Here is a 26,924-nt window from a genome sequence, read left to right as displayed (position 1 = left end):
GACTTACAATCTTGTTATTCTGATTTCTTGAAAATTTTGGCTTCATACGCCTTAACTTACTTTGTTTTTTCGAACTCTGGCCCATGCTGGGCACTTCATGCAGTTTGGAATAGATTTTTTCTACCCTTCAGTGTTTGTGATATTTCTGCAAGGACTTGTGCTTGGACGAACGTCTTTCTCTGTTACTAACTTTCTGTACATCCTGTGTGCGTGTGATTTCAAAGAAAACAGAGACAGCAGCCTGATTTTTCCCTTCTTCCATCCTTGCCATTCACGTCAGTTCATTTGCCATTCCCAGTCACCTTTTTTTCTTTCCCATTTTTAATTCATTTGCTTCCATTAGTAAAAGTGGCCTATGCTTATTTCAAACCAATTGGTATTTTGTGTGCGATTCGTCGTACCTTGTCTCTCTTTAAATGTTCAGGATTACTGTTAGTTTCCTTCTTTAACTGCGATAATATTATTCTATTCTGAGTCGAAACTGCTTGTTATTCCAGGAGTGTATTCCTCAAGTGTAAATATGTTGTTTTCCAGTTATCAGGTTATTACCCAGGTCTAGTCTCGGTCTAAAAGATCGCCCTTTTAAAATTCTTTGTGTAACTATGATACTTAGAAAATTTTAGTCAAACGAAACTTTTGTAACTCGATTATTACTATTGTGTGAATTGACTTGGTTATATTACATTTTCCCTTTGGTCATGTTATTAATACATCTTGTGGTTTGAACCTTGTGGTTTTGAGGTGTGCTTTACTTCCCTACTTTCCCTATTCTCATGTACTGTACCTTCCACGATATACCTCCTGGGCACAGGTCCAGATAATCACTGCGCGAACTCTGCTGAAGTTTTGTTGTTTACTTTGATTCATAACGCTTCGTTCTATTTTCTTCGTCGCTTGGTGCTCGAGCTCCCGTACTTTAGATATGCTATATGGCTGGTGTTCTCTATAAGGCGTGACCTTGACATCACCGCTTCTGATATCTGAGCAATATTGTTTTATGATTGGGCCTTTTCATTACCTATGCGGATACACTTATCTTAAGACTAAAATATCCGAAAAATGAAGTGTAACAAATGATAGGTTACAGCTACTAAATTACATATTTTCCTTCCCGTGTTTCTTGCTGTGTTTTTATTCTGCGCGGGTTGGTAACGGAATCAGAGAGTTAGGAATTATGGGAATGACGTCATGTCTGCCAATGGCCGTGCTCGTAACTGGCCGGCTAATGGTCGATGGCGCGTGAGAACTTTCCTTGTGTTATAAAAGTAAACATACCTTTGTGGGCGGGCTAGGTGGGTCCCTGGTACTTGCAATGAACACATCTCTCTTCCGAAAGAATTTTAAGGTACGATTCATATATATTTCTTCGCGAAGTTGTGTGTTAAATACTGGAATGCCGAGGGTAGGGCGCTGCCCAAAACATTTTGATCTCATATACACAACGAAACGAACGTTTGTTACAATCCACTCTCATAATAACATGACATTTTCAGAACCTCATTAGAAAATCAGTAAGAACAATGATTAATTGCGTTGGAAATGTACTAAGAGTTACACTACAACGTGAGATTGCTAGTGCTTACAATATATCTTACGTCCTCGGCGATTTCAAACTGCGTAAGGAATACCAAAAAGACATTACAAAATACACCTATTATTCAGCTCTGAACTTCTGGACTACAAACGGTTAGCCGTGTTGCTAACATAACGGAACATCACCAGTTATTCAGTTTGTAAACTGGCAGCACATGTATTGCGAACTGTGTCAATCAACTGCAAATATAATCCTAATATTTGAAATCTGAATAATGAACCTTTATTGATGCATCAGTTTAAATGAATAATCTAGTATTGTGATACTTTGGCAAACATCTCTCTTTTGGATATCTGAGTGATCTTCTGTTTTAGCCAATTATGGTAATGACTAATACTAGTAAATGCAGAGAATTGAGTTTTTTCACATTTTGAGTGATTTTTAGGTTTTACGCCCACACTCATAATGCCTCGCAAGTACCATTTGTTGTCTTCTGATCTGAAGAAAGCAAGACCACTGCCGCTGTCCCCGGGACACATCGCAGTACCTGGAAAGAAATAATACTACAGAACATATCCATATACACTGACTGACAGAGCAAATGCAACACCAAGAAGGAGTGGTCAGAACTTTATGCCAATTGCAGGGTAGACTGACGTCACTGAGGTATGCTCATGATGTGAAATGCGCCGCTGTGCTGCGCACGTAGCGAACGATAAATGGGACACGGCGTTGGCGAATGGCCCACTTCGTACCGTGATTTCTCAGCCGACAGTCATTGTAGAACGTGTTGTCGTGTGCCACAGGACACGTGTATAGCTAAGAATGCCAGGCCGCCGTCAACGGAGGCATTTCCAGCAGACAGACGACTTTACGAGGGGTATGGTGATCGGGCTGAGAAGGGCAGGTTGGTCGCTTCGTCAAATCGCAGCCGATACCCATAGGGATGTGTCCACGGTGCAGCGCCTGTGGCGAAGATGGTTGGCGCAGGGACATGTGGCACGTGCGAGGGGTCCAGGCGCAGCCCGAGTGACGTCAGCACGCGAGGATCCGCGCATCCGCCGCCAAGCGGTGGCAGCCCCGCACGCCACGTCAACCGCCATTCTTCAGCATGTGCAAGACACCCTGGCTGTTCCAATATCGACCAGAACAATTTCCCGTCGATTGGTTGAAGGAGGCCTGCACTCCCGGCGTCCGCTCAGAAGACTACCATTGACTCCACAGTATAGACGTGCACGCCTGGCATGGTGCCGGGCTAGAGCGACTTGGATGAGGGAATGGCGGAACGTCGTGTTCTCCGATGAGTCACGCTTCTGTTCTGTCAGTGATAGTCACTGCAGACGAGTGTGGCGTCGGCGTGGAGAAAGGTCAAATCCGGCAGTAACTGTGGAGCGCCCTACCGCTAGACAACGCGGCATGATGGTTTGGGGCGCTATTGCGTATGATTCCACGTCACCTCTAGTGCGTATTCAAGGCACGTTAAATGCCCACCGCTACGTGCAGCATGTGCTGCGGCCGGTGGCACTCCCGTACCTTCAGGGGCTGCCCAATGCTCTGTTTCAGCAGGATAATGCCTGCCCACACAATGCTCGCATCTCCCAACAGGCTCTACGAGGTGTACAGATGCTTCCGTGGCCAGCGTACTCTCCGGATCTCTCACCAATCGAACACGTGTGGGATCTCATTGGACGCCGTTTGCAAACTCTGCCCCAGCCTCGTACGGACGACCAACTGTGGCAAATGGTTGACAGAGAATGGAGAACCATCCCTCAGGACACCATCCGCACTCTTATTGACTCTGTACCTCGACGTGTTTCTGCGTGCATCGCCGCTCGCGGTGGTCCTACATCCTACTGAGTCGATGCCGTGCGCATTGTGTAACCTGCATATCGGTTTGAAATAAACATCAATTATTCGTCCGTGCCGTCTCTGTTTTTTCCCCAACTTTCATCCCTTTCGAACCACTCCTTCTTGGTGTTGCATTTGCTCTGTCAGTCAGTATATATATATTTGCTAGTTGCTTTATGTCGCACCAACATACATACGTATTATGGCGGAGATGAAACAGGAAAGGGCTAGGAGTGGGAAGGAAGCGGCCGTGGCCTCAATTAAGGTACAGCCCCAGAATTTGCCTGGTGTGAAAATGGGAAACCACGGGAAACCATTTTCAGGGCTGCCGACAGAGTTCGAACCTACTATCTCCCGAATACTGGATACTGGCTGCACTTAAGAGACTGCAGCTATCGAGCTCGGTATCCATATTTTAGGTAGTCGGCTATTCAGCCCCAGTGACATGTAAATTGTCGATAAATTCAATTAAAATATTAGGCCCACACATCGTTTTATTATGGCAGAATAACTACTTCATTCTTGACGAAGGTTTTTAGCGTTTAGGTACAAAATCTGTTTGTTTGGTGGAGAAAAGGCCGAATGTTAGAAGTTTTTTAATTACAGTTGCAGTACTGAAATTATATACATGCTCTGAACACTAAGATGCGTCATTATAACAAGCAAGATGACGACGGAAGCACGTATCTAAGTGCGTTGGTACAGCATGTGTTCAAAATGTGCAACCTCACATCTCACGCATTGTTCATAACGGTTCTGTCGAACATGTTGATGAACATATGCTATCAGAAGGGCACTAAAAATAAAGGGCACTAAAAATACTGTATTTTCTATGGTAATTCGGGAAATTCCCGGGAGGGGTCTTCTTTTATTTTCATTTTGTTTTTGCTTGTGATTTAACGTCGTACTAACACATCAGAGGTTTACGACGACGCAAGAATGGGAAAGGGCTAGTATTGGAAAAGTAGTGGCTGTGGACTTAATTAAGACACAGTCCCAGCATTTGCCTGGTGTGAAAATGGGAAACAACGGAAAAACATCTTCAGGGTTGCCAACGGTGGGATTCGAACCCACCATCTTCCGAATGCAAGGTTACAGCTGCGTGCCTCTAACCGCACGGCCAACTCGCCCGGTGCTTTTGTCCTTGCGGCATCCAATATTCACCTGTATGTTCAACAATCTACAGGGCCGTTATTAACAATACATGAGGTCAGGTCACATCATTTATACTAAACTATATACACACCTTATGAAATGTTTGGACTATAACGTCTTGGTAACAGTTTTGCTTGTACGCCTATGTATAATCTTGACTTTCTATACACTTTACTTACCGTTTTGAAGTCCTGCACAAAACTTATCTGGCGTTAGGTAACTATGAAATTCATTGGGAACAGCCTTGTAGCACGTATCGAAATCAACGTATGGTAACTGAACTGCAATGCGAATTCCACTGAATTGATCGTATTCCGTAACACCCCAACCTACCGCCTAAAACAACAGATACATCTTTGTGAGAAACAAATTAAAACTCTTATAGAACTGAAAGAAATAAAATTTGAACACCCTCGAAACTCGAAATCAATCCTACCTGGTTTGTAGTGCGAACGATGAATGGGAATGTAGGATCCATATTAAACAGCGTTTGGACAGAGACACCATTCCAGACGAAACGAGAAATGCGAGGTTAGTACTTACAGTAGAATTCCATTAGTCCGGCATTCAACAGTCCGGAACGCCCGATGGTCCGGCACCATTCCAGGAATTTTAATATTATTATCTCTTAATAATGATCTTTCCTGAACAATTTGATGCATTTGTCGAAACCATTGGAAGTGTATTTTTTATTATTTCAAAGTAAATAGTGCAAATGTATCTGATCAATCCAGTTGTTATGCATTGACTTACTTAAATATCTCTATCTCTGGAAATATTCAGTCTGGAAGGCTGTGTGCTACACTGAGTACTGGAAAGCCAACCATATGATTAAAAAAAACCAGATTTAAAAAATTAAATGTATGGGCCACGTTCAAAAACGGATGGGAACATACCTTCAAAAATTGAAGCGGACGGAAGGAAAAGAGAAGTTGTAGATGGAAGGTCTCTCAATGGTAAAGGAAGACTTACAGATAAAAATATCGATGAACTTGGGCATTATTATGGAATGACAATAAAAAACAACGCGATTGAAAAGAGGAGTGTGTTATTAAACTAATGATTCTGCTGATCAACATTTTACTGCAAAACGCGGCGTTAGCGCTGTTTTCACTGTACGCCTTAACCTACATCGTAGTAAGAGGTACCGCCCGATAGTCCGGCATTTTCGGTAATCCGACACCGGGCCGGTCCCGATCGTGCCGGACTATCGGACTTTTACTGTACTTCCTAGTCAAAGTCATACGATCAGACCATTACGATTTATCTCTGGCATCCGAAATGACCTTGAATTTTAGCGTAAATTGGTTCAATAAAATTGGCTCAATAATAAATTTTAGGATAAATTGGTTCTGAATGTTGTGTATGTTAGGTATTCAGCCCGAAGGCTGGTTTGATCCTCTGCAGCTACGCCAACAGCTGTCATAAATAGCCTAGGCGTCACTGAAGAGGCGTACTACGGAAATGAGGAGTGAGGTAGTTTCCCGTTGCTTTCCTCACTGAGTCAACAGTTGCTATTACATATCAGTCTGCCAAGCCCACTGAAATACATGCACCAACCGACCCTATGAGTGATATTTTCACACCATTCATAACAGGGACTGACTGCATAAGGAATGGTATTACTAGCATCACTCATACCTCGTTCACTTTCATATTGTCAAAGCCAAGGATGAGACTGAGACCGGTCAATGAAAGTAACAAATTTGATATAGCCCATACCAGAAGACATAGTGCACTGTAAACACTACATCTCGCCAGCAAAGGCATAATAATTGGTTAAATAATAATCATATTAAAGTATTCAAGCTTTTTAGCCTAAAGAACTTGAATAGATACATAAATAATCACAATCGATGAAATTTAATTATGGTTACCTTCGGGGAAATTAAATTTTGAAATAATAATGCTATATTAATATTAATGATGTCCTTCTGGCAAATTTAAGAACCTGCGCTTGGGTTTAGTTTTGGTCTTGAAAAGGCCACATTGTCAAGAACGATTAGCTATCATGTTTATAAGACGAAATGCCCTTAAGGAATGTGGAGCTATAGGCCTACTAGCAATAAATAAATTAGATGACTAATTTACTGATGAATTTGAACAATTTTTGAGCTCAATGAATTTCTCATTCCTTTGTAGTATCAAGCAGTTTGGTCCATGCCGCCGACTTCGTCCTGATGACAGTTTGTACTGAAAGCCTGCAGTCTATCGTGGAACGTGAAATCAGGTGCAACGAGTATGATAAGAAAATTAGCCTTTCCAATACTTAAGTAATGTCAGTAAGTAAGAAACTTAAGAGAATCGAATGTCAGGTTGGAAATACAAAACTGGAACAGGTAGATTATTTCAAGTATTTAGGATGTGTATTCTCCCAGGATGGTAGTATAGTAAGTGAGACTGAATCAAGGTGCAGTAAAGCTAATGCAGTGAGTTCGCAGTTGTGATCACCAGTATTATGCAAGAAAGAAATCAGCTGGCGGACGAAACTATCTTGACACCGGTCTGTTTCCAGACCAACTTTGATTTACGGGAGTGAAAGCTGGGTGTACTCAAGATATATTATTCATAAGTTAAAAGTAACAGACATAATAATAGTGAGAATGTTCGCCGGTATAAACAGGTGGGAACAATGGAAGGAGGGTAATCGAAATGAGGTGACAAAGGCTAAGTTAGGAATGAACTCGATGGATGGAACTGTACGCATAAACCGGCTTCGGTGGTGGGGTCATGTGAGGCGAATTGACTCGACCATGGATGATAAGAGAAGAAGAGGGAGACCAAGACGACTCAGTTCATAAAGATTTACAGATAACGTGTAGAGGACTAAACGAGGCCACTGAACCAGTTAATGGAGGATTGAGGCGGCAGTTACTAAATTCACAAAGGTTTGCATACTGAATGTTGAAAGGCATAACAGTATATAATGAACTTGTATGTATTTATGTATGTAGCATTAATGCAAGTTAAGTACAACAACGTTCAATGACCTCCTTGGAGAGGTCTGAAAGCAGTTCTGGATATATCGTAAACTAAACGATCATTCCCTTCTTAAAGTAATATTTTAAGTTGTAAATCAACTAATTCGGTGGTTCACAAACATTTTACCTTTGGATCCAGTTGACAAGAACTTCGCCCATTCCCCACCCTCGCACCCTCCATGCGCAGTTTAATTCATAGAAGTAATTGCTTCCGTTTTTATTCAGTTTACTTTGCGACTTTGCTCGTATAGCTTTACAGCTTTGACATGACGGCATCTATAAAATCAGACCATATATATTCGAACCTTAGTGTAACGAAATTATGAGGTCAAATTCGTGCTCATATCTCCGGAACTACAGAACGTTTCGAAATAGTTGAGGTGCCATTTGACTAAGAATTGCGATTTTGGGGGAAATATGACTCTCGGTGGGCCTCGGTTTAATACGTCAGGCGTGAAGCGAACTTAGCTTTGTACGGATGTGATACTTGGACAGTGAGGAAATGTGAAAAGTACATGCTTGAAGCTTTCGAGCTCTAGTGTTATAGGCGAATGCTCAAAATTAGGTGGACGAAGAAAATGACAAACGAACAAATCATGATGTAAATACAAGAAGAACGAAGCATGTGGAAAAACATTGTGCGACGAATGTGCAACCAAGGCTTGGAGAAATCTTACTGACTATACTACGGGGATGGCTTGAAGGAAAAAAAATAGTAGAGGAAGACCAGAATGATCTTGTATCCAACAAGTTCGAAAAGGTGTTTGCTGCACAAAATATCAAGATATAAACAACTTGGTCAATACAGAAATCCAATGGAGACGTTACTTTTTCTTCTTCTGCTGCTGTAAATCAACCTTCGGGTTGATAACTAGACGATGATGATGCTGAAGAAGGGAGTGTGGTTGCTTTACAGAAAGTGGCGGTTGATATTTATGAAGATGCGTAGTTTTAACTGAATACATTTAGATCAGTTTTAATTTTTATATGTTAATAGGTATACTGTGGCTGCCTTTAGAATACTCCGCGTTCCCCTTTAAACGTACAGTTTGAGAGTCAGTGGTCTGGACAATGAATTTATGATTGAACAGTCGGTTTGACTCCCTGCAACACTTATTTATGATGCCAATTAATCCTATATTAAAGGGTCTAAAATTGAGCTCACGGACTCTTATAAAGAAAGCTAAGTGCTATACATTAACCAATACATGAGTTTCAGTTTTGTTGAAAATAACCTGGAAGTTAACAATTGCTCTGTCCTGTATTAGCTGCATACACGTATACCGTTATGTGTAAATACAGAGGTAACGTACTTACCGTTCCATATTGATGTTCCAATTGGGAATCGTCAAAAGAGCTGTCCCAGTCAATTTCAATTGGATTAACTTGAAAATTCATAAATATTTCCTTCTTTGCCACTAAAATGGCTATATCGTAAGCATAATTTATGTCATAATCATGATATCGCTCATGGAATACGATATCCTTTATCTGAAAAAAGAAAAAAACAGTACTCACCGTCAGTACTCGATATAAATGAGTTTTAGTGAAATCTGTCAGAAACAAACAGTAATTATGTTTAGAAATATAGCTACTGTGGAGTTGTAGGTTGTAAACTTAAGTAACAAATGTTCAACATAATGGCGAAAGATCTCTTCCAAACAGTGACTGGAATCTGATTCTTCCTGACGCTCATGAACTCAGTTAATGCAAAAACACATGTGACTAATTCTGGCCAACCGAAATGTTGGAGGAAATGGATAACAAACTCAAAGAAAATACTTGACTTCTAAATTATAAATATTGTTTCGTTCTCTTCAAAATTACTTTAAGATAATTTATTGTAAAGTACAATCAATATTACTGGTGATTGACAAACCGTAGAAACGAAATGTTCTTAAATTCACTTATAAAACTGGCATTATTTACGATATATACCTTTTCGAAAAATCTAAATGTGGTAGATAGTTGACAACAGCGCATAGTTAAAGAAATACTATGTGACGCTGTTTTTAGCTCTGAAATTTTAATATTTTCCCGTGATATAATAAAACCCCATAGCACTACAGCCCTTGAAGGGCCTTGGCCTACCCAGCAACCGCTTCTCAGCCCGAAGGCCTGCAGATTGCGAGGTGTCGTGTGATCAGCACGACGAATCCTCTCGGCCGTTATTCTTGGCTTTCTAGACCGCGGCCGCTATCTCACCGTCAATTCTAATCGCGTAGGCTGAGTGGACCTCGAACCAGCCCTCAGGTCTAGGTAAAAATCCCTGACCTGGCCGGGAATCGAACCCGGGTCCTCCGGGTAAGAGGCAGGCACGCTACCCCTACACCACGGGGTCGGCCCCGTGATATAATACTTGGACTAAAATTTAGCATATTCGAAGTATTTTGTTCCCCATCACGGATGTGTCCTACATAGAACTGATATTACATAGTATACGTTTCTTACGAAAGGTCCGCTCCATGGCTAAATGGTTAGCGTGCGGGTCCAGAGATCCCTGGGTTCGATTCCTGGACGGGTCGGAGATTTTAACCTTAAATGGTCAATTCCCTTGGCTCGGGGACTCGGTGTTTGTGCTATTCCCAACGTTCATGCAACTCACACACCACACACAACACTAGCCTCCACCACAATAACACGCAGTTACCTAAACATGGCAGATGCCACCCACCCTCGTCAGAGGGTCTGCCTTACAAGGGCTGCACCGGCTAGAAATAGCCATACGAAATTGTAAATTACTCTTGCGAAAGAATGTCATTACATAAACAATTTTAACAGCCTTTTAATTTTTAATTACCCCAATTCTCCAACGTAATTTTAATTTTTAATTAATTATAGCAAGAGATTTAGGTAGAGGTAATACATCTCTAAATATTCCACGGCTACGCACATGTTGCCGGTTAAGTGAATATAGTCACGGTTTATTTCAAGGTCATCGTAATTGTATGTACCATTAACCATATCCCTCTTCACTTGGACAAATGTGGCATAAGAAACGTAAAATCAAATGGTCCAATTAGGGAAATATCCCACAAAATCTCCACAAATTAACCGTTACTTTCCTGAAAGTGGTACTAAACTGACTCGTCCAGGTAATGTAGAATATTCGCTTTTGATGAATGTTTTCACTTTATCACTGCAGCTAATTCTCCTCATAGGACCGCCTTGAAAGTTGCAGTATATATTTTATAACGATAACGTAATTAATTCTTAATGATACATATTTTCCTGCTAACGATATTTTGCTAATTTCCACGTGTGGTGGACGATTACTTTTCTGGAAATCTTCACTATGGTGCATATTCTGGGAATATACCTTTCTTCAGACCAGATTTGAGGCTAAGGGAACATCATTCACTTATTCAAACCTTTGATGAATTTATATATTTTTAATTAACGTTAAAATAATGTTGTTTTGCAGTGTAAGAAATATTAATAGCAATGACCTAGTCATCATCATCATCATCATCTGTTTACCCTCCAGATTCGGCTTTTTCCCTCGGACTCAGCGAGGGATCCCACCTCTACCGCCTCAAGGGCAGTGTCCCGGAGCTTCAGACTCTTGGTCGGGGGATACAACTGGGGAGGATGACCAGTACCTCGCCCAGGCGGCCTCACCTGCTATGCTGAACAGGGGCCTCGTGGAGGGATGGGAAGATTGGAAGGGACAGGCAAGGAAGAGGGAAGGAAACGGCCGTGGCCTTAAGTTAGGTACCATCCCGGCATTCGCCTGGAGGTGTAGTGGGAAACCACGGAAAACCACTTCCAGGATGGCTGAGGTGGGAATCGAACCCACATCTACTCAGTTGACCTCCCGAGGCTGAGTGGACCCCGTTCCAGCCCTCGTACCACTTTTCAAATTTCGTGGCAGAGCCGGGAATCGAACCCGGACATCCGGGGGTGGCAGCTAATCACGCTAACCACTACACCACAGAGGCGGCATAACTTTCAATTATTCTGAAGTTATTCAGAAAGTTTCAAAACAAAGCGAATTTACATTATGTTTGTCTCATAATCATTTATCACACTCTGCGGGACCTAAAGCTGAACGATACATCCGAAATTCACTTTCATTTCAAGAGTGACACGTGCATTACCTGGCATTCGAATCGTAACCATTTTTGGTCGAAGGTTAAAATTCACTAAGATATTACACGTCCAAATTCCTGGTTCATAGTCCGACTCGTTGGCTGAACGGTCAGCGTACTGGCCTTCGGTTCAGAGGGTCCCGGGTTCGATTCACGGCCGGGTCGGGGATTTTAACCGTAATTGCTTAATTCCAATGGCACGGGGGCTGGGTGTATGTGTCGTCTTCATCATCATTTCATCCTCATCACGACGCGCAGGTCGCCTACAGGTGTCAAATAGAAAGACCTGCACCTGGCGAGCCGAACCCGTCCTGGGATATCCCGGCACTAAAAGCCATACGACATTTCATTTTCCTGGTTCATACTCTAACAAAAATATTAGTTAACGCGACAGTTACGATTTTTAGATGCCGTTTAGGATGTGTGGTAAACAGTAAGTGCTTGCCATACAGAAGGCTTCCTTCTGCTGATTGTTTCAGTTTAATCAGTTGCCCTACTTATTTTTGTCCTCTTTTTTCTGCCCCTTTAGCATCGCCTCACTGTACTAGCACATTTTGCTCTTTCAAGGTATGTAACCCGGATAGGAACCCAAAGAATAGCTACACAAAAGTGTCTGTGGTGTAAAAATTGTATTTCTATGTTTTGACTTCTTGCGCTACATGGAGCTTCTTAAGAAACTATGTTACGCAGCAGTTCGAATCTTCGCCACTCGATGTAATGGAAACTTTGTATAACTGGTAAGAAAATTAGTGAAAGCCGTAATTGCGCTTTTCTCAAAATACAGTTTTTTTAATAGCAAAAGTCAATAACTAATGCCTTCTGAAGTATTGTACCAAGAAGCATGAACTCTTCTTTTAAATGCTCAGTATCTTACGCCAATTTTAGAACCACAAAAATCTCAACAATGAAAAATTTGACTTAAGGTCATTTTCCGTGCAACAGGTCACATATTAATTTTCCACATACTCTTTATTTCCCATCGTAGATTATACAGTATTTTAAACGCAGTGATTTACTATTCCACTAGTAGTTGTTTCCATACTGATAAGTGATAAGTATACACTTGAATAGAAGGATATCTCCTCATAACTTAATATGAGACCTGAAATATGATTTAAGGCACAACACGCCCCTTCACTACAGTACAGTAGACTTAGTAATATTATTCCGAGAACAAAATATTGTATAGGTGATAACTGGAAGCAATACTTGAGTTTCAAATTCGAAAATATCTACTCTTCGTAAGGCAATAATAATTCATTGTTACAGTCCTTGCGTAAGAAATTGCGCAAATACTCACCTCTCTCACCTGAGTACCGAAATCATAACTTATTTGTCTGTGAAAATTTCCAGCAGATATTCTGTAGTTATCCAAATGAACATCTCTTCCAGCATTCCAAAAGCAATGAGCAGCTGTGAATATCGAGAGAAATATATTTGTGATGTATACAATAAAGTGAAGCTGCTCCATGCGGGAGATGCTACAATACACAGCGTGCCGATTGGTTATAAAAAATGTATAGCAATAATATAGATATTACTTTAAATAATGTATATAACTGTTTGGTTATTCATTCTACCGAAACTAATTTTGAATAAATAAATTTATAAACTATCTAAGACCGGGCAAGTTGGCCGTGCGCGTAGAGGCGCGCGACTGTGAGCTTGCATCCGGGAGATAGTAGGTTCGAATCCCACTATCGGCAGCCCTGAAAATGGTTTTCCGTGGTTTCCCATTTTCACATCAGGCAAATGCTGGGGCTGTACCTTAATTAAGGCCACGGCCGCTTCCTTCCAACTCCTAAGCCTTTCCTATCCCATCGTCGCCATAAGACCTATCTGTGTCGGTGCGACGTAAAGCCCCTAGCAAAAAAAACCTATCTAAGAAGAAAACTTAATTAAAATTGAATGGCATGTTTCGTTATTGAAGGAATATTATTAGATTTTATTAAATCACACTCAAAAAAATATATGTATACATTTCGAAATATGAACTTTAACGTTTATTTCTGTTGAAATCCTTAGAAACTTGAAATTTTGAACACATTTAATGAAGTCCTCAATTCTTTCCACTCTAGCATAGAATGAAAGTTGTCGAGCAAGTGGCCGTGGGGTTAGGGTCGCGCAGCTGTGAGCTTGCATTCGGGAGATAGTGGGTTCGAACCCCACTGTCGGCAGCCCTGAAGATGGTTTTCCGTGGTTTCCCATTTTCACACCAGGCAAATGCTGGGGCTGTGCCTTAATTTAGGCCACGGCCGCTGCCTTCCCATTCCTAGGCCTTTCCCATCCCATCGTCGACACCATCTGTGTCGGTGCGACGTAAAGCAAATAGCAAAAAAAAAAAAAAAAAAAGATAGAATCTGATGATGCTCTTTTAAGAACGAAACATTGCAATGTATTTTAATTATGTTTTTTTTTTCGGTATAATTCTTTTCAAGTAGTTTAAAACGTTATTTATTTAAATTAGTTTCGGCAGACTGAGGAACCTATCACTTATAATATATGGCTTCAAATATTACAAATTACATTAATTTACAAAATACAATACAGCATTTTGGGTTACAAAATTTTTCAATTGCCATAAATACGGTGATTGACCATACTCTCCCTGGAATTGGCTGCATAAGAAATGCTGGTACTAGAATCGCTCATACTTCAGGCACTTCCGTAGAGTAAAAGACAACGATCACTGAGATAGGTCGATTAGCGTTCTAATAATTCTCGTTCTAGTACATACAGAAGAAATTATACACTGAACTTTTATCTCAGCACACGGATTTAGGCTTCAAATAAAAACATGACCTCAATGCCACTCCATGATGTTGAAAATGTAATATTCACAGTTTGTTAGTGTGGACTAAAACTGGTATCGTACATCAGAGCGGAACCCCCTTTGGAGCCACCCTGTTCATGCCATTTGTTAAGTTGCCCCTTGCTTTCTGGATATTCCTCTAATTCTTCCATTACAAATCACAAAAATTAAGCTTTCCCTTTGCGAAAATCAAATGACAATGAATATGTCCTTCAATAAATGAAACTCAGATTCTGATAACAAACGATGTATTTGCATCATTTCATAAAAATGGGTACAGGGTTCATTTTTATACGGACCTCCTTTTCATCCCACAGTTTGTTCTGTACTAGTACATTCAATTCAGCACACTCTATTTATATACATCTACAGCCCGTGCAACTCTCAAGGTCATTGTTAGTAGGTTAAACATTTTTGACGTCACTTTCTTTACACATTTTGTCGCGTCACGTCACGTCAGTAGAAGAGCAAAGCCGGTTCTAAGCCACCTCGCCAGCATTTTTATGCTGAGTCAGCACCTGAGGTCATTGACCCTATGACGTAATGACCACATGACCGTGACGTCACATTCTTTGTAAAGGAAGCCACGTGCTTTCTGACACCTGTCAAGGTGACAGCTGTCATCTTGACGGACCCTAACCTCACTTTTGAGGACAATAGAGCATCACTAACCTCACTGCTGCCATCTTGACGAGGCCAAACCTCACAGTTGCCACTTTAAACACGTGATGGCGCGGAATTTAAAATCCACGTGCTTTTTGATAGCTGTCATCGATGAGAGCTAGCATCTTTAACCACTTGAGCGCGGAAATTTAAACAACAGATCGTCGCTAACCTCATTTCTGCCTTCTTGATGGTGCTAAACCTCACTGTTGCTACGTTATGCACGTAGTGGCGTGAAATTTGAAATCCACGTGCTTTTTGACAGCTGCCCAAACGGACTCTAACCTCACTTTTAAGGACAACAGAACATCGATAACCTTACTGCTACCATCTTAACAGGACCAAACCTCACTCTTGCCACTTTATGCACGTGGTGGCGCGTAATTTAAAATCTACGTCTTTTTGACACCTCACAGGTCCTAACCACGTGGGCGCAGGATTTTAACAAGTAAACGTGGCTAACCTCAGTGCTGCTATCTTGCACATAGGGGCGCGGAATTTGAAATCGGCGTGCATTTTGACAGGTCCTAACCACGTGCACTTGTCTTGCCGCGGAGTTTAAACAAGTAAACGTGGCTAACGTCAGTGCTGGCATCTCGACAGACCCTAACCTCATTGTTACCACCTTTATGCACATAGTGGCGCGGAATTTAAATTTATCTTGACGAGACTTAGCCCCGTCGCGGAACTTGAGGACATAGCCAGGGGGGCTAACCACAGGCAAGTTGCCCTTCTCGTTATACTTCTATTTTATGACAAACTTCCCTTGAAGGTGAAGGGTTAGCGTATTCTTATCGTAGGGTCTGCCCTTTAACGGTCTTAGCCGGTAGCACAAGGAAGATGGAAATTTCTACTACCTTGCGCATTCGCCCTTGGCCGTCAAGGTGATGGGCTAGCCTACACTCATGAGAGGGCCCGGTAGCACAAGGAAGATGGATATATCTGCCATCTTGTGCAATCGCCCCTCAGCCGCCAAGGTTATGGGCTAGCTCCATACTTATCGGAGGGTCTGCCTTTTAATGGTCTTAGCACAAGGAAGATGGATATATCCGCTATCTTGCGCAATCGGAACTAGACCATCAAGGTGATGGGCTAGTCTACTCTCATGAGAGGGGCCGGTAGCACAAGGAAGATGGATATATCTGCCATCTTGTGCAATCGCCCCAAGGCCGCCAAGGTTATGGGCTAGCTCCACACTTATCGGAGGGTCTGACTTTTAATGGTCTTAGCACAATGAAGATGGATATATCCGCCATTTTGCACAATCGCCTCTAGGCCGTCAAGATGATGGGCTAGCTCCACTCTTATTGGAAGACCCGGTAGCACAAAGAAGGTAGATATACCCGCCATCTTGCGCAATCACCCTTAGGCCGTCAAGGTGATGGGCTACCCTACTCTCATTAGAGGGCCCGGTAGCACAAGGGAGATGGATATATCCGCCATCTTGCGCAATCGCTCCTAGACCGTCAAGGTGATGGGCTAGGCTACTCTTGTAAGAGGGCCCGGTAGCCCAAGGAATAGGTTATAGCTACTATTTTGTACAATCACCTCTTGGCCGTAAAAATACGATTATGAATATGTTACGATCGAGTTGTAGTCAGATAACGTCGTAGTAACAGAACATTAAGTAAATAATTTTTTACAATTCTTCTGTATTAGAGAGAGAAATGACTAAGAGCCAGACAGTGCACACACGCACACACACACACACACACACACACACACACACACACACACACACACACACACACACACACACACACACACACACACACACACACACACACACACACACACACACACACACACACACACACACACAGTAAGCAATGTTGCATCAGCAGTAATTAAACACCCGTTTTCCTGTTGCAAGGCATGCGACCAGCTTGTGCGGCCAGCTGCAGCTCGCTTATTTTGAATGTACACAGTGTTAAATGATGATCTCTTTCTCTTCTTATTTACAAAATTTCCCTTCCATATTGTTCATCCGAGGTAAGCGTTTGCGTTTGTGCAATGCAGTGTGATGGTGGTGATTATTGATTTTACTGCAACTTGTTGAGAGCACTTCCTGCCTGCGCTATAGTATTCGCTGCCTGCTGTAAAAGGGTTCCTCAACATGGGTATCCCCTGCCTGCTGTAAAAGACGCCTAAAAGGGACGCTCTGTATGTATTGTTCATCTCAGGTAAGCATATGCGTTTATAGTCTGCAGTGTGATGGTGGTGCTGATTATCGATTTTACCGAACACCGCAACGCTTTCGTGTGCATCTATGTGTGTGAATCCCTTGCCTGTTGAAGGAAGTACTTCCTGCCTATCGTGAGCAACCTATTATTTCGCTTTTCGTAAAACCATTTTGTCGAGTGCTGCCGAAGGCCTGCAGATTATGACGTAATGTGTGGTCAGTGTACATTATCTCGGAAGGACTTCTTGTCTGTCGTAATTTTAAAAAATTAGTGTTTGCTTGAGCTCTTTGGCGACTGCTCCCGAAGGCCTGCAGATTGTGAGGTAATGTGTGGTCAGCGTACATTTTCTTAGAATGATGTAAAAGGGATTCTCAACTTGTGTATCTCCTGCCTATCGTATTTAGCTACCAAGCGAGTGCTGCCGAAGGCCTGCAGATTATGAGGTAATGTGTGGTCAGCTTACATCACGACATATCCCCATATAGCCGTGCAGTTAGGAGCTTAGGTCTCGAGATAACGTTGTCGTGATTGAATCCCGCGCAAGTAGCTGCACGGTTTAGGTGACGTAGCTTGTAGCGGGTTCGAATCCCACCCCGTACAGACTCAGCTATGTTCCCTGTTGTCGCCAACTACATGTCTTCAGCGCGTCAGTTTAGATAAAATATTATCCCTGCAACAACTACACAGGGCTATGTTTTACGGACAGATGCCCTTCTCACAGTAGGCAAAATGCTAGAGCTATATCGCTATGGTTGTTATTACTGCGTGTAGCGCGTTCGAACCCCGTAACCTGCAGACTTGGCTATGTGCCTTGTAGTCGTCCACTGTATGACTTTAGGACGCTGAGAGTGTTAAATTCCGGGTTTGAGCAGTGGTCGCCGAGGTGTACAATTGAAGTATTATCTGAACCTCAACTTGTAATTTTTGCAAACTGCATCAGTTACATCACGCAAAAAATTTTGCTATGTAGCAACAATGCTGACCGCTATTGTACTTTGTTCGACACGTGTGCGGTGTTACATGACAACGTCATGCAAGCAGAATCTTTCTTTGCTGACAGATAATGAACTTTGGGCAGAAATATGCAGTGAAGCAAAAAATATTCCATTATTTTACTGACTGCAGTCCATTACTTGCGTATTAGACATTACATGTAAGTAAACGGTATGTACTGAAGTGTATAACTAATATTGTCCGGTGGTGTAAGACCTTCGAGCAGCGGTCGCTGGCTGCGCGGTTTGGGTATCGTAGCTATCAGCATGCATTCGGGAAATAGTGGGTTCGAACACTGCTGTTAGCAGATTTGCGTGTTTTCTCATTTTTACACCAGTCAAATCATTCGTTTACAATTGAACATTGAGAGTTCTATACACCTGTCCGGGTCGCCAGCATACGTTTCCGTGGTTTCACATCAGACAAATGCTGCGGCTGTGCCTTAACCGCAGAAAGCTATGTATGTGTGTTGCAGAGTTTACGATTGAGTGTTCTAAACACTTGTGCGGGTCGCTAGCATAGGTTCCCATGGTTTCACATCAGACAAATGCTGTAGCTTAACCGCAGAAAGCTCTTGTATGTGTGTTGCAGAGTTTACAACTGACTGTTCTGAACAGTTGTGCATAGGTTACCGTGGTTTCTCATCAGACAAATGCTGGGGACTGTACCTTAACGTTGCTGTAGAAGAGCATCCACAACGTTTACAGTTCGATGTAAATATTACAGTAGGCAATTAGAGGACTGCGGGTTCTAAGTTTAGCTCGGAGATGAGGTGTTTTCACTTCTCTTCGTACACGCAATATTGAGGAAGAGCATCCTACAACGTTTACTGTTCGATGTAAACATTGCAGTAGGCAAAACCTTCAAATGTTAAATCAAAATAAGGTAAGTAAACAATATACATTTCCTATCCCTCTCATAGCACATTTTATCTGCATGGTGGTAGTGATGTTGATTTAAGAGGAATCACAATTCTCTTCCTCTCCCTTTTGAACAAAATTCGAATCCTAACTATGGTATTAGAACAGGGTGTGAATCCATGATTTTTCTCCTTAACACAATATGATATAGGACAAGGATTTTTCATGGTATCCCCTGCTAAATAATAAAATAATTTTATCTGCACAGTAGTATGATTTCTTATTCTGTTACGGTAACTAAATGACTATACAGATTTTTCTCTGCTGCATGCATTCGAATCTCGCAAAATCCACCTTTCCTATTTTCAAGCAGGTAATGTCAACATGAGAGTAGACAATTAAATGCCTCTAGTTCTCAATTCTATAAGATTAAAATGTTACAATAAAAAAATCAGTGTTCTAAACAGCTGTTGTATGTGTCGACTAAAAAAGTATCGCCTGAGTATCCGCCCCTAAAAACAAGGTAAGTAAACAATATACATTTCCGATCCCTACCACAGCACATTTTAACTGCATTGTGATAGTGATAATTGATTTAAGAGGAATCACACTTCTATTCCTCTCCCTTGTCAACAAAGTTCAAATCCCATGATTTTCTTATTCTAACTATGGTGTTAGAACAGGTTTTGAATCCATGATTTTTCTCCTTAACACAATATGATGTAGGACAAAGATTTTTCATGGTATCCCCTGCTAAGTAGTAAAATCATTTTATCTGCACAGTGGTATGATTTTTATTGTGTTACGGTAACTAAATCACTATAGAGATTTTTCTCTGTTGCGTGTGTTCGAATCCCGTAAGATCCATCTCCTTAGGACAAAGATTTTTCATGATATCCCCAGCTATGTAGTAAATTCATTTTATCTGTAGTGAATAAGAGAAAGTACAACTGTACGTCGGATAGAGACATACAACATTTGCATGTTCTACAATCAATTTTATGTGCGTGCGCTGATTGCATAGAAGTGCGTTTGTTATCAACAGAGAGATTAATCCCATAATGCACATAGAGAACAGAGTTCGAATCTTATAATATTTTGCGTTATAAGTTTTTTGTTCTGAACACTAATAGTCAACATGTTTTGGCTTGTTGGATGAAGACATACAGCATTAGCTTGTTCGATATTTTGGCGTTTGTGCTAATTGTAACAGAATTGAACCTGTTTTGTCTTGTTGAATAGATATACAGCACAGTAACTATTGTTATAAGTTTTTCTGTTCTGAACACGATAGGAAATGACTAATAGTCAACTTGTTTTGTCTTGTCGGATGAAGACATACACCATTAGTTTGTCAATTCTATATTTTTGCTAATTGTATTCTGTAACTGGATTGAACCTGTATTGTCTTGTCGGATGGCGACATACAGCATTTGCTTATCCTACATTCAATTCTATACTTTTTGCGTGTTGATTGCAATCGAAAAAATTATTACCTTATCCTTACCGCATCCTCTTCCTCCTAAGGCTCCCTCCTCAATCGAAAAGGGTAAAAACTTATGCGACGAGAACAAGAGGACAACGCTACACCAGTTTAATAACGTAAGTATATCTGCACTTTTTTTGTTGTCATATGACGTTCAATTCTATTTGCGCAGGAAGTCATCTGTCCGTAGCAGGAGGGATTGAGCTAACCTCAGTAACTGTGAGGAGGAGTTGCCCCTTTGCCAGGAGGAGGAGCCCTTTTCCCTACAGATGAGGAGGAGGAAGCCCTTTTGCGAAATGCTTGCTTAATCCTCTCTCCAAAATAGTGATGGGAAGGGCAGCTTGCTTTAAAACTATGACGGGAAGGGTCATGTCGATAAGGGCAGCTAGCATAAAAACTATGTCGGGGAAGGGTCGTGACGAGAAGGACAGCATGCCACGTCTGCACATCAGGGGAGGATGAGGAGGAGGAAGCTGTTTTATATTTTCAAATTCCGCAGACAACATAGTTATGATAACAGCAGTAAGGTTAGGGTCTGAGAGTGTTGAGAAGGGCGGCTTGCTTTAAAACTTTCTCTATGATGGTAGTATGTAGAGAAGGGTAGCTTGCTATAAGGTGGTAGGTATGTCGAGAAGGGCAGCTTGCTTTAAAATTATGTTCTCTAAGATGGTAGTATGTCGAGAAGGGGAGCTTGCCATAAAATGGTGGTATTCCGAGACGGTCAGCTTGCCTTCAGATGGTGGTATGTCGAGAAGAGCAGCTTGCCTGTGGTTAGGCCCCCTGACTATGTCCTCAAATTCCGCGGCATGGCTAAGTCCCGCCATTTCGTGCGTAAGGTGACAGCAGTGAGATTTGGGTCTGATAAGATGGCAACAGTGCGGTTAGCCATGTTTGCTTGTTTAAACTCCTCAGCAAAACAAGTGCACGTGGTTAGGACCTGACAGCTGTCAAAAAGTACATTAATTTTAATTTCCGCGCCCCTATGTCGCCAAGATGCTAGCAGTAAGGTTAGGGCCTGTTAAGATGGCAGGAGTGAGATTAACCATGTTCACTGGTTAGGACCTGTCAGCTGTCAATGGCACGTGGATTTTAAATTCCGCGCCCTCTACGTTGTTAAGATGGCAACAGTCAGGTTTTGCTCCGTCAAGATGGCAGCACTGAGTTTAGCCACGTTCACTTGTTTAAAATTCCGCGCCCTCGTGGTTAAAGATGGCAGCTGCCAAAAAGCACGTGGATATTAAATTCCGCGCCCGTACGCGCATAAGGTGGCAGCAGTGAGGTTTAGCCCCGTCAAGATGGGAGCACTGAGGATAGCGACGTTCTGTTGTTTAAAATTCCACGCCCACGTGGTTAAGGATGACACCTATCATCTTGACAGGTGTCAAAAAGCACGTGGATTTCAAGCCCGTACATGCATAAGGTGGCAACAGTGAGGTTTACCCCGTCAAGATGGCAGTACTGAGGTTAGCGATGCTCTGTTGTCCATAGAAGTGAGGTTAGTGTCCGTCAAGGTGACAACTGTCAATAAGCACGTGGCAAAGCGCGTATCTTTGTTTACAAACAATGTGACGGGCACGTGGTTATGACGTCATGGGGTCAATGACCTCGGGTGCTGACGCAGCAGAAAAATGCAGTCAATTGTATCCAGAATCCCTACTGCTCCTCTACTCATGTCCTGCAAATTTTCGGATCACCCGCAACCCTAAGACATATGTGGCAATAACTTTAGACACCTCCACTCTGCAACCCTTCAAAATAACGTTGACTATGGTAAAAGCTGTCTGTGCATCAAACAATGTACAACCCTGAATATGTATTCCCAGATTAATCGAGCCATAAGGCTCAAACGAGAAAGAAAGAGTGATAGAGAGAGGGGAGGGGATTCAGTACAGTCCGCCTTAAAAGTAATTCACCACTATTCTGCATTTAAGGCTGTCGCCCACGTGGCAGATTCCCTATAATTTATTTACCTAGTATTTTCTTGAATTATTTCAAAAATGTTGGAAATTTATCGTACATATCCCTTGGTAAATTACTCCAATCCCTAATTCCTCCTCCTATAAACGATTTCGTCCTCTTGCTATTTAACTTTATCTTTATGTTATGATTTCCTACTTTAAAAACGCCATTCTATTCGTCTACTAATGTCATTCCACGTCATCTCTTCACTGACAACTAGGAACGTATAAATTTTCAGTTTACGTATTTTAAACATTGCTTTTGAGCATGGGCCTTATTAATGTTAGGAAATAGTTCAGTGTGAAAACAAATTTTCAATGTATCCTATGAGAATTAATTCTTTTATACGAGTTATTTTTTACAGTAAATTGATATTCTATAGTTTACTTACCTGAGATTACAAGCTCTGTACTGATGAGTGATCCTCCACAAATGTGATCGAATTGCTCACTCTCTTGTTTCCGGTACACAGCTACAACCCACTTATACTCGTTCATATCCGGTACCCATCCACCAGCTGCAAATTCTTCATTGTGCACACGGCGTAGGTCATCTAATTAAAATATATGTAAGTAATGCAAGTAATTTCGGAGAGCCACTTTAATATAATATAATATAATATAATATAATATAATATAATATAATATAATATAATATAATATAATATAATATAATATAATATAATATAATATAATATAATATAATATAATATAATTGCTGCAGAAAATTTAGAGCTTCGTATTTACGTATTACATTCAGGGTGGACTATTTAAGTTGATCATGAAAAATATCCTAAAATCGACGTAGTTGAGCAAGAAATGGTATCAATATAAGTTAATGGACAGAACAACCTCCGTAGTGTAACATTTAGTGTTATTAGCTGCCGTCCTCTGAGGCCCGAGTTTGATTTCCTGAACAGAGACTGAAGATTGGCAGGATGGCTGGTATGTGGCTAAAAGGTAAATGCAGCTCACCTCTATGGTGGCTATGCCTGGAAAGACCTGTACCACATTAGGACGACGACATGAATTTTGTCCGCCTATTAGGCTGATTGCCCAGTGTAGAGGCTTTCGGTTCCGAGGTGCCGGATCCAATTCCCGACTGAGTCAGGGATTTTAATCTTAGTGGGCAATTCCCTTGCTTTGGAGACCGAGTTTATGTGCCGTCTCCCACATCCCTACAACTCACACACCACACAGAACACTATCCTCCACCACAATAATACGCGGTTTCTCATACACGGCTGAGGCCGTCCACCCTCGACGGAGGGTTTGTCCTTCAATGGCTGCACTAGGCTAGCAATAGTCTCACGATATTGTTAGTGGACAGAAGGGGAAAAGCAAAGTGCGTTGTGTATGTTTTATTTGTAGGACGTTGTCAAGGTCATTCGAAAGTTAACAGACGTTTCTTGAAGATACCGAGACAACTTTTTCCATGTAGCGTGTAGTTTCACAGATATCCTAGAAACATTTAACAAACGAGATTTCCACTTCTAGAGCGGCACATGGCTCTGAGTTCACTTAGTCTACACAGAAAATGAGTACCAGGTTAATTCTCGGGAGAAAGGCGATCGGGCATAGTACTGATCACTCTTTGTAAGTGCCGAATTTATGGAAAGTGGAAGCACTTAACATCTACTCCTCCAAGGACCTTCATGGTCAGTACGAAAATGGCTTTTCTTTTTTTCTGGACCATATGTAGCTATGGGAAAGACTAATGTCTTAACCATCCTGATCTTAATGTTCACAGACACATCAGTATATCTGAAAATTTTATCGGGACTTTTGAATGCCGTCTTATCAAATATAATAATAGGCCACTGCGTTTCAACATCCTTTCGACTGCTACCAAACTGAAAGAATCACGATATAGTTTAAATGCTGACATGCAGAGGAATTCTTTAAAATTTAATTATGCGAGTCTCTGGCATTCGCATTCGATCTCGTAAGTTTAAAAGCAGAACGTGAACACCTGATATTCTGTATCATATATTCGTACGATTTCTCTTAGCCACCATGGTCAAAGGGCTTAGCTGAGTCCTTTCACACAGGCTAGCCACTGTTTGATTTCCGGTTCTGTCAAATACTGAACATTGCTTTGATTAGAATAATGCTAATAATGTTATTGGTTATAGGTCAAAATAACTACTTTTTATGGTATTCGGAGACGCCGAGGTGCTGGAATTTTAATCAGTTCCAGACGAATGCCTTAATGGTACCAAACATGCAGACGGTGGTACAAGTCTTCCAAATCCTAGTGTCTGTTAATTACAGATCAAAACATCGAACGAAATATTAAAAACTGACAAACAAATTCGTGATACAAGAGGAGCCCACCAAGACGACCTGTCCGGCTCCATGGCTAAATGGTTAGCGTGCTGGCCTTTGGCCAAAGAGGTCCCGGGTTCGATTCCCGGTAGGGTCGGGAATTTTAACCTTCATTGGTTAATTTCGTTGGCACGAGGGCTGGTTGTATGTGTCGTCTTCATCATCATTTCATCTTCATCACGACGCGCAGGTCGCTTACGGTCGTCAAATCAAAGGACCTGCACCTGGCGAGCCGAACATGTCCTCGGACACTCCCGGCACTAAAAGCCATACGCCATTTCCTTTTCTTTTTGCTAGTTGCTTTACGTCGCACAGACACAGATAGGTCTTATGGCGACGACGGGACAGAAAAGGCCTAAAAGTGGGAAGGAAGCGGCCGTGGCCTTAATTAAGGTACAGCCCCAGCATTTGTCTGGTGTGAAAATGGGAAACCACGGAAAACCATCTTCAGGGCTGCCGACAGTGGGGTTCGAACCCCATTTCATTTTGCCAAGACGACCTACCAATACAACTGCTGCTTAGACAGACGGCCTCCAGCTATTGGAGTTGCACAAGATCATTGTGATGACATCATCAACGCAATGATTGGTTTTCTCGACGAGTGGTTCTGCTATCTCTCATATTAGACCACTCATTAGCTGGCCTTATGAGACTGAGTGAACCACGTTCAATCCCTCACTCCAGTCTTTGCACTGGCAGGGCATTGAAACCAGTGCCGCCACTACCCCTACGCCATACGGCTGACGACAAATGCTGCACACATATACACAGAGCCGACGATCGAGATGTTTCATGTCTCTTACATGAAGTAAGTTTAACAACAACTTAAAATATTCATAAATAGGTGGAAAATGTCCAGTTTCGGTGAAAGACGTCTTAAAGTACTCACCAGAATTACCATTACAAGAAATGAATGTAGCGCAAGTCAAAATTATAACAAGCATATTCAATAATGATCCCGGCACGATACGGTACTTCAACTGTAGCTGCAGAGATTCTACTAAGCATTCTACACCTTACTCTGTTAGGATTTTAGAGCTCCGTTATCGCCCATACATTACTACACCAACACGAAAGCTTTGACTTTAACGTCATATTATCACTCTTCATGAGTAGTTTACACAAACAATGGTGGACGTTTCCAGTTCACGATGAGCCGGCAGTTCGTGGCTGAAACTTAACTTTAGAGATCATCTTACAATTTTATTCGAGGCATTACTCTGTTAGGATTTTACAGCTCCATTATCGCCCATACAATACTAAACCAAATCCCTTCTCGATTAAAATTCCTATGCCCTCGTATTTATGTGTAAAAGTAGAATTAAAATAGGACATGTTCTTCGTAACTTCCAAAAAAGGAATGTAATTGAAGGTAACAAGGGAAAAGCAAACAGAGAATCTCCAATGCTGTTTTCAGCCTGGACGGAAACAACATTGAAAGGGTCTGACATTTGAGGTATCATGAGAATGGAATCCGGATATAGAATGAAAAACCAGAATCGGCACAGTAAGGTTTCCGAAATGAACATATCTTGTATGTAAGCGTGACTTCCGATTCAAAACTCGCTGGCGTGTAGTGAAGTATTGTGTGTTACCGGTGCTAGTTTACGATATCGAAGGATGGACACACAAGGCTTCGTCAATAATCCGACTGCAGGACTTAGAATTGTGTATGATTGCAGAATGATCAAGACATTATGGATGGACCACGTCACCAACAAGGATGTACTCCGTCGTTCCTAGAAATCGTCCTACTTGTATCTCATCTTCTGAAATGACTAATACATCCCGATAGAGCTGTTTCTTTTCCTAGTGGTTAAACGTCGTTCTAACACATCGAGGGATTTCGACGACGCAAGGATGGGAGACGGCTAGGATGGAAGTATAGCGGTCGTGGGTTTAATTAAGATACAGTATTTCCCTGGTGTGAAAATTGGAAACCACGGCAAAACATTTTCAGGGCTGCCAACTGTGGGATTCAAACCCACTAACTGCCGAATTCAAGCTTATTGCTATACGACCCTAACACTAC

At 41.7% G+C, this 26,924-nt stretch overlaps 1 protein-coding gene across 1 annotated transcript; it reads right to left on the bottom strand.

Moving 5' to 3' along the window:
• Positions 1–25,886, bottom strand: LOC136867257 (CLIP domain-containing serine protease HP8). The gene is made up of 6 exons (XM_068226681.1): positions 25,782–25,886; positions 22,957–23,118; positions 12,910–13,022; positions 8,836–9,009; positions 4,717–4,873; positions 1–2,081 (listed from the first exon to the last, which is right to left on the bottom strand). Exons 1-6 carry the CDS (start codon positions 25,834–25,836, stop codon positions 1,846–1,848), a joined length of 897 nt encoding a protein of 298 aa, XP_068082782.1. The 5' UTR covers positions 25,837–25,886; the 3' UTR covers positions 1–1,845.
• Between the last annotated feature and the right edge of the window lie 1,038 nt (positions 25,887–26,924).

The sequence above is a fragment of the Anabrus simplex genome, chromosome 3 (genome assembly GCF_040414725.1).
Source record: "Anabrus simplex isolate iqAnaSimp1 chromosome 3, ASM4041472v1, whole genome shotgun sequence".
NCBI classification, from domain to species: domain Eukaryota; kingdom Metazoa; phylum Arthropoda; class Insecta; order Orthoptera; family Tettigoniidae; genus Anabrus; species Anabrus simplex.
The sequence above is the reverse complement of the archived record's forward strand: the minus strand, read 5'-3'. Positions and strand labels throughout refer to the sequence as shown.

Excerpts from the sequence above, each read along its gene's own strand:
- LOC136867257 (XM_068226681.1), bottom strand. The coding sequence starts at position 25,836 with ATGCTTGTTATAATTTTGACTTGCGCTACATTCATTTCTTGTAATGGT. Across the intron at positions 9,010-12,909 it reads TCGGTACTCAGGTGAGAGAG|ATAAAGGATATCGTATTCCA; the intron begins GTGAGTATTTGC and ends TTCTTTTTTCAG. Across the intron at positions 4,874-8,835 it reads TGGAACATCAATATGGAACG|GCGGTAGGTTGGGGTGTTAC; the intron begins GTAAGTACGTTA and ends CTGTTGTTTTAG.